Source organism: Lottia gigantea (genome assembly GCF_000327385.1).
Source record: "Lottia gigantea unplaced genomic scaffold LOTGIsca_158, whole genome shotgun sequence".
Classification (NCBI taxonomy): domain Eukaryota; kingdom Metazoa; phylum Mollusca; class Gastropoda; family Lottiidae; genus Lottia; species Lottia gigantea.
In genome coordinates, this window is record NW_008707924.1 from 456,722 (window position 1) to 471,260 (window position 14,539).

At 35.2% G+C, this 14,539-nt stretch overlaps 4 protein-coding genes across 4 annotated transcripts; 2 read left to right on the forward strand and 2 right to left on the reverse strand.

Annotated features, from left to right (window-relative positions):
* Positions 1-6,166: 6,166 nt before the first annotated feature.
* On the forward strand, positions 6,167-6,529 carry LOTGIDRAFT_173426 (hypothetical protein; the record flags this gene model as incomplete). The annotated part of the gene is made up of 1 exon (XM_009050903.1): positions 6,167-6,529. The coding sequence occupies one exon, from the start codon at positions 6,167-6,169 to the stop codon at positions 6,527-6,529; it is 363 nt and encodes a 120-aa protein (XP_009049151.1).
* Positions 6,530-6,762: 233 nt separating this feature from the next.
* On the forward strand, positions 6,763-7,509 carry LOTGIDRAFT_173427 (hypothetical protein; the record flags this gene model as incomplete). Its single annotated transcript, XM_009050904.1, has 1 exon — positions 6,763-7,509. The coding sequence occupies one exon, from the start codon at positions 6,763-6,765 to the stop codon at positions 7,507-7,509; it is 747 nt and encodes a 248-aa protein (XP_009049152.1).
* A 431-nt stretch (positions 7,510-7,940) lies between these two features.
* On the reverse strand, positions 7,941-8,846 carry LOTGIDRAFT_173428 (hypothetical protein; the record flags this gene model as incomplete). Its single annotated transcript, XM_009050905.1, has 1 exon — positions 7,941-8,846. The coding sequence occupies one exon, from the start codon at positions 8,844-8,846 to the stop codon at positions 7,941-7,943; it is 906 nt and encodes a 301-aa protein (XP_009049153.1).
* Positions 8,847-10,453: 1,607 nt separating this feature from the next.
* LOTGIDRAFT_173429 (hypothetical protein) lies at positions 10,454-11,977 on the reverse strand (the record flags this gene model as incomplete). The annotated part of the gene is made up of 1 exon (XM_009050906.1): positions 10,454-11,977. The coding sequence occupies one exon, from the start codon at positions 11,975-11,977 to the stop codon at positions 10,454-10,456; it is 1,524 nt and encodes a 507-aa protein (XP_009049154.1).
* Between the last annotated feature and the right edge of the window lie 2,562 nt (positions 11,978-14,539).

Here is a 14,539-nt window from a genome sequence, read left to right on the forward strand (position 1 = left end):
AGCTACAAAGCTGANATTTGGCACGCATATCCACATGCATAATCTAAACATTTAGAAAAAAACTGAGCGCAAAAATCTCCCATAGGGGAAAAAGTTAGCTCAGGAAAAGTTGCCGATATTCTGCTCTTATAGGCCATATGGAGGGTAAACGTCCAATACCTAACTTTGCCAAATAAGCCGATTTGGCCCATGTTTTGGACTTTTCCCTACTAATTAGACCCCAAGGACTAGGAAAAACACTTAAAACCTAATTAAAAACAATTAGGGAAAAAAATGGGAATTTCTTGTTGCAAGGGACTGCTGCATGAAATGTGCTCATAATCAAATAAATTTTTATCTTGAAAAGTTACAAAGCTACAAAGCTGAAATTTGGCACGCATATCCACATGCATAATCTAGACATTTAGAAAAAAACTGGGCTCAAAAATCTCCCATAGGGAAAAAGTTAGCTCAGGAAAAGTTGCCGATATTCTGCTCTTATAGGCCATATGGAGGGTAAACGTCCAATACCTAACTTTGCCAAATAAGCCGATTTGGCCCATGTTTTGGACTTTTCCTACTAATTAGACCCCAAGGACTAGGAAAAACACTTAAAACCTAATTAAAAACAATTAGGGAAAAAAATGGGAATTTCTTGTTGCAAGGGACTGCTGCACGAAATGTGCTCATAATCAAATAAATTTTTATCTTGAAAAGTTACAAAGCTACAAAACTGAAATATTGCACGCATATCCACATGGATAATCTAGACATTTAGAAAAAAACTGAGCTCAAAAATCTCCCATAGGGAAAAAGTTAGCTCAGGAAAAGTTGCCGATATTCTGCTCTTATAGGCCATATGGAGGGTAAACGTCCAATACCTAACTTTGCCAAATAAGCCGATTTGGCCCATGTTTTGGACTTTTCCTACTAATTAGACCCCAAGGACTAGGAAAAACACTTAAAACCTAATTAAAAACAATTAGGGAAAAAAATGGGAATTTCTTGTTGCAAGGGACTGCTGCACGAAATGTGCTCATAATCAAATAAATTTTTTTCTTGAAAAGTTACAAAGCTACAAAGCTGAAATTTTGTACGCATATCCACATGCATAATCTAGACATTTAGAAAAAAACTGAGCTCAAACATCTCCCATAGGGAAAAAGTTAGCTCAGGAAAAGTTGCCGATATTCTGCTCTTATAGGCCATATGGAGGGTAAACGTCCAATACCTAACTTTGCCAAATTAGCCGATTTGGCCCATGTTTTGGACTGTTCCTACTAATTAGACCCCAAGGACTAGGAAAAACACTTAAAACCTAATTAAAAACAATTAGGGAAAAAAATGGGAATTTCTTGTTGCAAGGGACTGCTGCACGAAATGTGCTCATAATCAAATAAATTTTTATCTTGAAAAGTTACAAAGCTACAAAGCTGAAATTTTGCACGCATATCCACATGCATAATCTAGACATTTAGAAAAAAACTGAGCTCAAAAATCTCCCATAGGGGAAAAAGTTAGCTCAGGAAACGTTGCCGATATTCTGCTCTTATAGGCCATATGGAGGGTAAACGTCCAATACCTAACTTTGCCAAATAAGCCGATTTGGCCCATGTTTTGGACTTTTCCTACTAATTAGACCCCAAGGACTAGGAAAAACACTTAAAACCTAATTAAAAACAATTAGGGAAAAAAATGGGAATTTCTTGTTGCAAGGGACTGCTGTATGAAATGTGCTCATAATCAAATAAATTTTTATCTTGAAACGTTACAAAGCTACAAAGCTGAAATATTGCACGCATATCCACATGGATAATCTAGACATTTAGAAAAAAACTGAGCTCAAAAATCTCCCATAGGGAAAAAGTTAGCTCAGGAAAAGTTGCCGATATTCTGCTCTTATAGGCCATATGGAGGGTAAACGTCCAATACCTAACTTTGCCAAATAAGCCGATTTGGCCCATGTTTTGGACTTTTCCTACTAATTAGACCCCAAGGACTAGGAAAAACACTTAAAACCTTATTAAAAACAATGAGGGAAAAAAATGGGAATTTCTTGTTGCAAGGGACTGCTGCACGAAATGTGCTCATAATCAAATAAATTTTTATCTTGAAAAGTTACAAAGCTACAAAGCTGAAATTTGGCACGCATATCCACATGCATAACCTAGACATTTAGAAAAAAACTGAGCTCAAAAATCTCCCATAGGGAAAAAGTTAGCTCAGGAAAAGTTGCCGATATTCTGCTCTTATAGGCCATATGGAGGGTAAACGTCCAATACCTAACTTTGCCAAATAAGCCGATTTGGCCCATGTTTTGGACTTTTCCTACTAATTAGACCCCAAGGACTAGGAAAAACACTTAAAACCTAATTAAAAACAATTAGGGAAAAAAATGGGAATTTCTTGTTGCAAGGGACTGCTGCACGAAATGTGCTCATAATCAAATAAATTTTTATCTTGAAAAGTTACAAAGCTACAAAGCTGAAATTTGGCACGCATATCCACATGCATAACCTAGACATTTAGAAAAAAACTGAGCTCAAAAATCTCCCATAGGGAAAAAGTTAGCTCAGGAAAAGTTGCCGATATTCTGCTCTTATAGGCCATATGGAGGGTAAACGTCCAATACCTAACTTTGCCAAATAAGCCGATTTGGCCCATATTTTGGACTTTTCCCACTAATTAGACCCCAAGGACTAGGAAAAACACTTAAAACCTAATTAAAAACAATTAGGGAAAAAAATGGGAATTTCTTGTTGCAAGGGACTGCTGCACGAAATGTGCTCATAATCAAATAAATTTTTATCTTGAAAAGTTACAAAGCTACAAAGCTGAAATTTTGCACGCATATCCACATGCATAATCTAGACATTTAGAAAAAAACTGAGCTCAAAAATCTCCCATAGGGGAAAAAGTTAGCTCAGGAAAAGTTGCCGATATTCTGCTCTTATAGGCCATATGGAGGGTAAAAGTCCAATACCTAACTTTGCCAAATAAGCCGATTTGGCCCATGTTTTGGACTTTTCCTACTAATTAGACCCCAAGGACTAGGAAAAACACTTAAAACCTAATTAAAAACAATTAGGGGAAAAAATGGGAATTTCTTGTTGCAAGGGACTGCTGCACGAAATGTGCTCATAATCAAATAAATTTTTATCTTGAAAAGTTACAAAGCTACAAAGCTGAAATTTGGCACGAATATCCACATGCATAATCTAGACATTTAGAAAAAAACTGAGCTCAAAAATCTTCCATAGGGAAAAAGTTAGCTCAGGAAAAGTTGCCGATATTCTGCTCTTATATGCCATATGGAGGGTAAACGTCCAATACCTAACTTTGCCAAATAAGCCGATTTGGCCCATGTTTTGGACTTTTCCTACTAATTAGACCCCAAGGACTAGGAAAAACACTTAAAACCTAATTAAAAACAATTAGGGAAAAAAATGGGAATTTCTTGTTGCAAGGGACTGCTGCACGAAATGTGCTCATAATCAAATAAATTTTTATCTTGAAAAGTTACAAGGCTACAAAGCTGAAATTTTGCACGCATATCCACATGCATAATCTAAACATTTAGAAAAAAACTGAGCTCAAAAATTCTCCCAAAGGGAAAAAGTTAGCTCAGGAAAAGTTGCCGATATTCTGCTCTTATAGGCCATATGGAGGGTAAACGTCCAATACCTAACTTTGCCAAATAAGCCGATTTGGCCCATGTTTTGGACTTTTCCTACTAATTAGACCCCAAGGACTAGGAAAAACACTTAAAACCTAATTAAAAACAATTAGGGAAAAAAATGGGAATTTCTTGTTGCAAGGGACTGCTGTATGAAATGTGCTCATAATCAAATAAATTTTTATCTTGAAACGTTACAAAGCTACAAAGCTGAAATTTTGCACGCATATCCACATGGATAATCTAGACATTTAGAAAAAAACTGAGCTCAAAAATCTCCCATAGGGAAAAAGTTAGCTCAGGAAAAGTTGCCGATATTCTGCTCTTATAGGCCATATGGAGGGTAAACGTCCAATACCTAACTTTGCCAAATAAGCCGATTTGGCCCATGTTTTGGACTTTTCCTACTAATTAGACCCCAAGGACTAGGATAAACACTTAAAACCTAATTAAAAACAATTAGGGAAAAAAATGGGAATTTCTTGTTGCAAGGGACTGCTGCACGAAATGTGCTCATAATCAAATAAATTTTTATCTTGAAAAGTTACAAAGCTACAAAGCTGAAATTTGGCACGCATATCCACATGCATAATCTAGACATTTAGAAAAAAACTGAGCTCAAAAATCTCCCATAGGGAAAAAGTTAGCTCAGGAAAAGTTGCCGATATTCTGCTCTAATAGGCCATATGGAGGGTGAACGTCCAATACCTAACTTTGCCAAATAAGCCGATTTGGCCCATGTTTTGGACTTTTCCTACTAATTAGACCCCAAGGACTAGGAAAAACACTTAAAACCTAATTAAAAACAATTAGGGAAAAAAATGGGAATTTCTGACTGCTGCATGAAATGTGCTCATAATCAAATAAATTTTTATCTTGAAAAGTTACAAAGCTACAAAGCTGAAATTTGGCACGCATATCCACATGCATAATCTAGACATTTAGAAAAAAACTGGGCTCAAATATCTCCCATAGGGAAAAAGTTAGCTCAGGAAAAGTTGCCGATATTCTGCTCTTATAGGCCATATGGAGGGTAAACGTCCAATACCTAACTTTGCCAAATAAGCCGATTTGGCATATGTTTTGGACTTTTCCTACTAATTAGACCCCAAGGACTAGGAAAAACACTTAAAACCTAATTAAAAACAATTAGGGAAAAAAATGGGAATTTCTTGTTGCAAGGGACTGCTGCACGAAATGTGCTCATAATCAAATAAATTTTTATCTTGAATAGTTACAAAGCTACAAAGCTGAAATTTTGCACGCATATCCACATGGATAATCTAGACATTTAGAAAAAAACTGAGCTCAAAAATCTCCCATAGGGAAAAAGTTAGCTCAGGAAATGTGGCCGATATTCTGCTCTTATAATTCCACAAACCAACACGACTTTAGAAAACAAATTCTTTCCGTCTTTATTCAGCGAAATGGTTTGGAAGCTGGTTCAAATCCGATAGAGACCATAAAACACCCCGGCGAGTTTGACACAATGTTGAAAACGGTTCTGTATCCCAAAAACTACGATTCAGTTTCGGGATGGATTCCCGATGTCGGTGACGGAGATGTTTTAAAAGAACCGGTCAGAACTGTAGCAAATGACGCAGACCTTGCTAGGATAAGGGTAGTTGCTAGAAACACACTGGAAAGAGTGACTCGCGGAGTAAATCACGGATTTGAAAAACATGCGCTTCAATACAACAATGTTGTCGAGAACAACAGATGGGGTAATTACGTTAATTGGAAGTTGTATCCTTTATTTGGTCTCTTGGAACACAGAAAGGTTTCCATAGGTTTACCGTATAAAATTCATTTGCAAAGAGAAATCAACGACAACAAGATATTCTTTGGTGAAAACAACTCTGACGCAAAATTGGAAATAACGAATATCCAACTTTACATACCGGTAATCACTCCTTCCGTAGAAGTGGAAACGAGAATATTCAACTCTTTAACCAAAGACATCGAAATTGCTTTTCTTCATCGTAACACGGTAGGTAGCATGACTTTAACGGGAGAATCCACCACGTGGCCAATCACCAACACCGTCAAACCAGCGAGATATCTAATGGTCGGTTTCAAAAACTTGCCAGACTCTCAGACAAACAACAACAACATTTTCAGAGTGGCATTGAACCATACTCAAGATCCCATCATTCGCAAAGTTCAAGTCAGATTGAACAACGATAATTATCCCAATCAACTTTTGACAATTGATCCTTCCAAAAAAGATTACAACGAATTGTACAGAAACTATAAAAACATGTGCGAATTGTTTGGAAATACGCCTCAGTTTGAATACACAGATTTTTCACTCAATCATCCAATCTTTTGTTTCGATCTGTCAGCTCATCAAGAAGATCTTTTCAAAACAGGGGTAAACATAAATATTCACACCGATAAAACACAAGGAGATATGACCGGCTACTGTTTATTGCTGGAAGAAGCAAAACATTTGATTAAAATATCAGATAGAAGAATGATAAGAATTGAATAAAAAAACACCCTTTAAAAATGAAACCAGAAACTTTAGTTATGAAAATAATAGAAGCTATGGAAACGAATTCGCCGACTCTAATAACTTACAACGGTAAAAAAGTGCATATAACCCAAAAGATTATCGATAAATACAAACATTGCAAAGTCAGAGACGATATAGACTTGGAAAGAATTGATGAGAATTTAACTAAAAAAGGTGGATTTTTACCTTTCTTACCTTTAATCTTTGCTGGTTTAGCTGCAGCTGGTGCAACTGCTGGTGGAGCTGCTGGGATAGCCAAAGCTGTCAACGATAAGAAGCTGAAGCCGCTGCAAACGCCGAAGCACGTAGACACAATTTGGCAATGGAAAGAGAAGCACGAGGAGGTTCGGGAGTAGGAGATATATTAGGGACGGTTAAAGAATTCGGACAAAGATTTGGCGAAGAAACCAAGAAAACCGTTAAAGAGGGATTAAGCAAATTAATAGATAAAATCGACACCGGAGAAATGAAGGTCAAACACAAGGGCAACGCCATATTTTTAAAAAACATACGTTCGGGCGAGGGAATCTTCCTTTCAAAGTATGAAGGCAACGGAGTGATTTTTAGTACGAAAATGTAATAAATAAAAATGGGCAAGAAATTCAAACATTCGGACATATTTCCTAGTAACCCAATGCTCATGTGCATTTGCGGTAGTTCAGGTTCTGGGAAAACTCATCTCACTTTTAACATGTTGACAACACCAAACCTTTTAGATTTCGATTCTCTGTATATCTACACAACAACACCAGAGCAATCGTATTATCAATTCCTCAAAGCTTTAGAATATTTACCAAAGAAAGACGTTCAAGACATATTTCAATATTACGAAGAAAACGAAGAAGAAGTGGAAATAAAAGATATCATAGAAAACTTCATTAAATCAAAGAATCCATCTTTTAATCCAACGGATATAAAAGTTTTTCTTACGAAAAATGTTAATGATCTAGACTTGTCTAATATTGATAGCAATCGAAAGAACTTAATATTGTTTGACGACTGCGTAGCGCAAAGAAACCAAACTGTTCAACAAGAATTCTTCACCAAAGGAAGACATCACAACTGTCACTGCATATACCAATCCCAATCTTTTTACGGGATGGATTCTATGTTCATTAGAAAAAATGCAAATTGTTCTTTATTATTTGAATTAAACGATAAAGATTTATCTCAAATCATTCAGTCTATAAATCACGGAATGGATAGAGATACATTTAAAAAGGTTTGTAAAGCTCAATGGAGAAACCCAGATGGTCATGGATATGTATTTGTAAATACTAGAAAACCTGCGGGAGAAAGAGTTATGATCGATATTATGTTAATTTTATTTTTTTAAAAATGACGGATTGGAATAATTTTTTAAAAAGAAATAGAGAATATATCAAAGCTAAGAATAAAATTTGAACCCAAGTTGAAAATAACAGATTGCAACAACTCGGATTAACGGAAAATCTACAGACTCTATTTCAACCCATATTAAAAAGTCAAGAAGATATTAAAAAGAGACTCGTTATAGAACCCACCCCTCGTATAGAACCCAAAGCGATTGAATATAATGGTTTAATAATTAAGACATTAGATGATATAAAACGTCTTTTTTCAAACCTTTGTTCTTTGTTCTAGGTCTGAATTTTTGTTTATTGAAGAGTTTTACAAATTCTTTTTCTTCTTCTTCTGGTAGAAACGGTCTTCCACTTTCCGCTCTCGGATATTCACTGTCTAAATCCGACATGGCGGAAGCGTATAAACCGTTAGCATCAAATGCCATTAGTTTGGTACATTTTTTGGTATTTTTGTAAGTCTCGAATGAACCTCCGTTTTGTCTTTTGTCCTTGCGCTGTATTCTTTGAATAAATCAATTATGTTATTACTTTCAAGTTCTGTATATTCCTTTAATACGTTACAAATTTCATCCATTTTGTTCGTTTCAAATGATTTTCTATTTGCCGAAACTCTTCCTCCTTTAATAGATCGTCTGATAAAATTTCTTATAGAAGGATTAGTGTGCGAATAAACTTTTTCTACGTTTTCTTTTTCGGTATGTTTCGCAACCATTCTAGTAGTTTCATACCATTCTTCTTCCACCATTTCTTTATCGTAATGATATAAATAATACCAACCCTTTAAAGATAAAGATGGAGCCGTTAGATTATTGAACATATTCTGGTTTACAACTTCTTTCGTCACTTGGTTGTATTTTATCAAAAAAGACCCTAAACAGAGAGTGTCTCTCTTTGCGTAAGGTTCCCATTCGTGTCTCAATTCCTCCCAGTTGTCTTGCGTGTATTTAGCGATATCTACGTCGGCAATCTTTCTCAAATTCGCGGGAAGATTGGAAGAATTTCCCCATGCAGCCAAACTAGAGGATTCGTGTTGGTAGGAACACGTGAAATTAATATGTTGTAAATAATTACCCTTTATTTCTTTCTGTCTTTTCCATTTTTTCTGTAAATCTTCATCCGTGTATGGATTAGATAAAGGAAAAGATAGAATTCCTCTGGGTGTTTTTAAAGGGCAATGAGTTAGTTTTTTTGCATTTTTAAGCACGATCCAGTTGTCGAATCCACTGCCGTTATGAGAAATTAATATTAATCTCTTTCTATCATATTGACCTAAATATTTCAACATTTGATCTATACAATCTGTACCTACAAATAGTTCTACTACATTCATTAGTTTATCATAAAATTCTTCTGGAACATTGATAATGTTTTTATTATTAAGGATTTATATTTGGAAAGATATTTTTTATCGTTTCTAACTTTTTTCTTAGTTTTTCTAAATTAATTAAGGTGCAGGCATAAGGAATTGCTCTTCGTGTGTCTCTTTCTGAATACGTTTCGCAATCCCAAGCGAATAACGCATCATCACTCATACTCGAAAGCACGTTTAGTTTGAGAGGTGAAACCTGTGTTACTGCGTTATCGTCTCTACACGTTTTCCACACCTGTTCGTAATTGTCTTCTATTTCTTGAATTCCCAAACTTTTTTGGCTTCTTCTAATCAGACAGAAATACGAGTTGTGTAAGTAAAAAACCCAATCTAATTCATCGTGAACGTCTCTGGGATGAAAATGTCTGTTTTTGGGATTATAAATTTGAAACGAAGTGTTGAATTTCTTGTTGAATTCCTTCATTCTAGCACAAGTCATCACTCCTTTTCTATTTGCTTTTGAAAACCCGTTGATGTATTCTTGAAATTCTCTCGTGTAGTCTTCGTTTAAAACACGATTGACGCATTTTATAAAACAGTGACCATCTGTAGGTATGTAACAATTTTCGCCTTCGTATTCATTGATCTTTTTAAGCAGATCAGTTCCTCCTCTACCAACTCTCGATCTTTTATTTCTTGAAAATTGTCTTTCATTAAGATTATTTTTCCTGTAAAATACCAATCGGAAGCATCGGATTTTTTGTCCATATTTGAAAAGATATTGGGAAAAGATTTGGCATTGAAACCGAGGAGTGACATGTATTGTCTGTGATTCCCTTCCTCGACTATATCTCCATCTATTTTAATTTGTCCTTTGAATGTTTTAAATATATCAGAGATAGCCTTGATAACATCGGAAAATAAGGCGTTTTCTATCAATGTTTCATCGTCTGCAAGTTCGGTTTTATTCATATTTTTTTAAGTATATATTTTTGATTATTTCTTTATTTTGACCGCTGATATTTCTGTATGGAATTTGTCCAAAATTTCATTGAATTCTTCTAATTCTTCAACTGTTATGTTCTTGTCTTCGAAAAAGATGTACAATTGATTAAGATACATATTCAAGATATCCGTTTTCTTTTTATAATGAGCTTTCTTTTTGCTCGTGAAACCTAAAGTGATGAGACCGCAAGAAGTCGTTTGAACGGCTGTTAATGCAGCCAATACGGTTGGGACGATGACCAGAAGCATTAATCCACCAGTCACGGCCGTTGCCACCGTTACTCCTACCGTTAGAACTGTGCTCGCTGTTTTGAAAAAAGAATCGATTCTACTCCATGTTTTCCTGCATGTATTGCACTGTCTCAACTTTATTTTCAACTCTTCTTGTTTGTCTATCATGTATTGTTGTCTGCTTTCGAGTTCCATTTTTTAAGTCGTTAAATTAGGTGAATTTCCGATAAATGGAACCACGGAATATCGTATAGAGCGCGCTTGTTTGGCCTAGCATTATTATATTTGCGGGTATTAAAAGTAAAAACATTTACGCGTACTAACGACATTTCTTTTTTCGTATGATCCTCTTTAAGATGATAGGAATATTTTATTTTTTTCTTTTTCGATGTTTATCTTGGCTCTAAAAATAAAACCACCACCTTCAAGGACGGAGTCTTCGATAAATGCACTATAAACTCTCTTTCTTGTTGACTTTTATGAACATCGATCGAGGTGTATTTTTCACCTAAAGCGAAATACAGTTTTACGTATTCAAAGTCTGTTGTTCGTAAAAACTCGTGATTGCTCGATTCTATTTTTCCGTGTACGTGTAAGCGTCGTGGAATTTTGGCAATGTTGGTTGATGGTGGATTTTCCGTCTCCAATATCATATCTAAATCTTTGAAATCAATGATATCCTTATCATTTTCTACTTCCATTTTAAAGGTGTCTACATATTTACCATTTTTCGTTTCAATTTCCTGATCCCTTTTATCAATCAAACGTATATTCTCTTCCAAATTACCGTCATTGAATAATGAAATATGTTTGACGGCATTACCGGTTTGTTTGAAGACTACTTTATTGACTTTAACCTTCATGGGAAACTCTATTTGAATCAGACAATTACCTCGAAAAGAAAACTCTTGCGTTTCGCCGATATCGAATACGTTTTTAGGCTCTCCGTATGCGAGAGTACCCACTTTTATTTCTGCTTTGAATCCGTATTTGTTTGATTTATAAATTTGGTCTTTTTCATCGAAGACAGTGTCACTTTCGAATGGAAGATTGAAATAATACGATTTGTCCGTGACAATAGCTTCTAATTTGGTCAACTTTCTCTCTTGTCTCAAAAAATCGTCATGAATTCTAGATACCAAAAGATTGACCTGTTCTTTAATATAATTTTTCATATCATCTCGAAATTCATTTTGAAGAAAGTTTTTAATCACACGCACTTCTTTTTCTAATTCGTCCGTGATTTTAGTATCCAAAGCAGTCAATTGTCGTTTCAAGGTATCTTTGTCAATGGGAAGTGTGTCAATTATATTCTGAACATCTGATTTTTGCTTCGCGATCTTTTCGTTCAAATTGGATATCGAATTTTGTAACTCGGTTATGTCCGCGGTCTTGTCTAGTTCTGCTAGCAATTCGCCAAGTTTTCTTTCCAAAGCGGTTAGTTTTCGTTTCAATCTATCCTCGTTTACATTTGGGTTGTCTATTAAACGTTGGACGTCTATTTTTACCTTCGTAATCTTATCGTCTAATTTAGATATTAAATTTTGCAACTGACTTGTTTTATCCACTTGAATAAGACGTTTCAAACTCGTTAACTCATGTTGTAGTTTGGGTTCGTTCACAAGATTTTTAATATTTCGCCTGAGGTATCTTTTCACGTCATTTATTCTATTTTCAACATGGTCCTTATCTATTTGAATTGCGTTTATTTGATCCAGTAAATATTTCTTGTTCACGGCATCGTTATCGTTTCCTGGAAACTTTAAATTAGTTATTTTGAAATTGTTCATATCGATATCCCCTTGTAAGGTGTCTCCGATTTGATCCACGAAAAAAGGTTTCGCTTTGTTTATAAACGCCGTCATGGGATGTTTGGATTCTAGAGGTAAAGACCCTAATCCAAACTTGTTTGCCATTTTTATTGAGTTAAATTTATTATAATTTCTTCAAACTTTTCTCCCAAACTCATCCGATATGAAACCCAAAGCGACAGCTGTCCACACATCTTTTGTCCTGGCATTTGAATTTGAAACGTAGAACATTTGATTGGTTTGCTAGTCAATTTCGTAATCTCTTCTGTCAGTTCTAGACCGAAAGAATCAAAGAAATAAAAATTATTCGAAGAATCTTTGTGTAGAGCAGAGTGATGAACTCCTTTTTGATCCGACGTGTGAATGTTTGTGATGGCGTAAAATTTACCTTTCTTGTATTTCAGTTCATCAATTTCATCTCGCATGCAATAATAAAACGGCGATACGTTCAATTCCTTGACCCATTTCACAAGTTGAAAGTTTGTGGTCGTGTCTTTTCCGTATTTATCGAGAAATGCATTCATTTTTTAAGTTGATTTTTTTTAGGTGTTTTTCGAAGTAGGCGGTAAGTATTGCTGAAGACCCAATTGACGAAATATATACGTAGTTTGTGTTTGAAAAACCTTGTATAACATTCTGATAAAACACATTCAATAATATTTTGAAGATAAATTTACATTTAAATTTAAAAAATCTTAATTTAAGAGAGCGTAAATGCTTGTCGACTTCTAAATTTCTTAACCTTTCATCTAAATCTTCATTTTCGAGATTCATTTTTAAAAGTCAGTTTTTTGAAGTTCATTTTGATAAAACCTTCCTATGATTTGTTCTTTGTCTTGATCGATCAATTCATACGTGGGAGGTTATGTGTTGTTTACTTTATCAACGATGAATATCTCGTTAGTCCAATAGCCGACGTAACCTTTCTGAAATGATTTATATTTAAAAATACGAACTCGATCTCCAACTTTGAATTTGGGTTTAATATTCAAATTGCTAATCTCGTTTTCAAAGTTGTTTCGAGTGTTGACGGACTTTATGATATTCGGGTTATTAGAGGCTTGCGTTGGCGTCACACCTATAGACGAATGTATTTTGTTATTGTATTCGTCGACAACAACTGGTAATATCTTAAGCCATTTTTGAGATTTCAATTCCGTGAATTTCTTGAATAATTTGCTTTTAAGAGTCCTGTTGAATCTTTCTATCACTACGGCCTTACCTTCGTTATGCGTGCTGTAAATTTCAAACCCCCGAGATTTCACATTTCTCTTGTAGAATTCGCTTCCTTTATCAACCCACAACTTTGGGGATCGTCTGTCGGATTGTTTTATTATGGTTTCGAATGCTTGTTTGACAGTCAGACCCGATTTGTTTTTCAAGGGAAAGACCCAAGCGTATCTCGTGTATATGTCGATCACCGTCAAACAATACTTGTACCCTCTCTCGACTGGCATGTTGATTAAATCGGCTGACCAAATTTCATCTTTATCAAAAACTTTGACTTTGAGGTAACGTTTGTTTTTTCGAAATTCTTTGTGAATCTCGTCTGCTATGCCCATACCCAATTTCAATTTTGCCTTCAAGAGTTTTATGATAAGAGCCCTTTGTAATTTCTCTTTGAAAGTGGGATTGGGAATATTTTCGAGTTCGTCTATCATTTGTTTGTCTGCTTGGAGTCTGAATGTTATGTCTTTGTTTCTGTACAGTATGTCGTGTTTGAGCGCTGCTGCGTCAACTCTATTAACGGGTTCTTCCCCTGGTTTGGGATTATCATTTTCGTCTAAACGCAGATCTAACCTCGTGCCTGGACCTGTATAATTGTGCCCTGGGAGATGTTTTTCTCCGGGATATTTTGCCCATGGGAATCCAGGAAGAGAACCCAATGACTTTTGAATGTCTCCCGCACCGAAATACGTTTTAGGAGGATGGACATTTATTAAAGACATATTTGTTCAATAAACACCATATATTTTGAATACGAAAGATTTAATACAAGGAGGAAATTTGTTGTTTGAGACAAAATTGGCCACTTTGGGGATGAGAGATGTTAGCGCAGAGAAGAAACCGTCTCCTTCGAATTTTTTTTTTTCGTGTTTTAAAATTAAAGATATTTTTAATGCGGTTATTTTATACTGTATTATTTTTTAGTGATTCTTGTCTGTGGTTTTGAGTAATTTATAATACAGTTTGGAGGAATCTGTTATGATATATTTTTTTAACAGTTTGGGGAAAGTCTGTTATAATACATTTTAACAGTCCTTTCGGATATGACGCATTGAAAAAGATGCGCAGAAGTGAAATGCGTCATATCCGAAAAGACATATACCTCTCATCTCAAAAACCAGATCAAACTGGATGCGATATATTCGAAAACACATATACTAATCATATGGAGGGTAAACGTCCAATACCTAACTTTGCCAAATAAGCCGATTTGGCCCATGTTTTGGACTTTTCCTACTAATTAGACCCCAAGGACTAGGAAAAACACTTAAAACCTAATTAAAAACAATTAGGGAAAAAAAATGGGAATTTCTTGTTGCAAGGGACTGCTGCACGAAATGTGCTCATAATCAAATAAATTTTTATCTTGAAAAAGTTACAAAGCTACAAAGCTGAAATTTGGCACGCATATCCACATGCATAATCTAGACATTTAGAAAA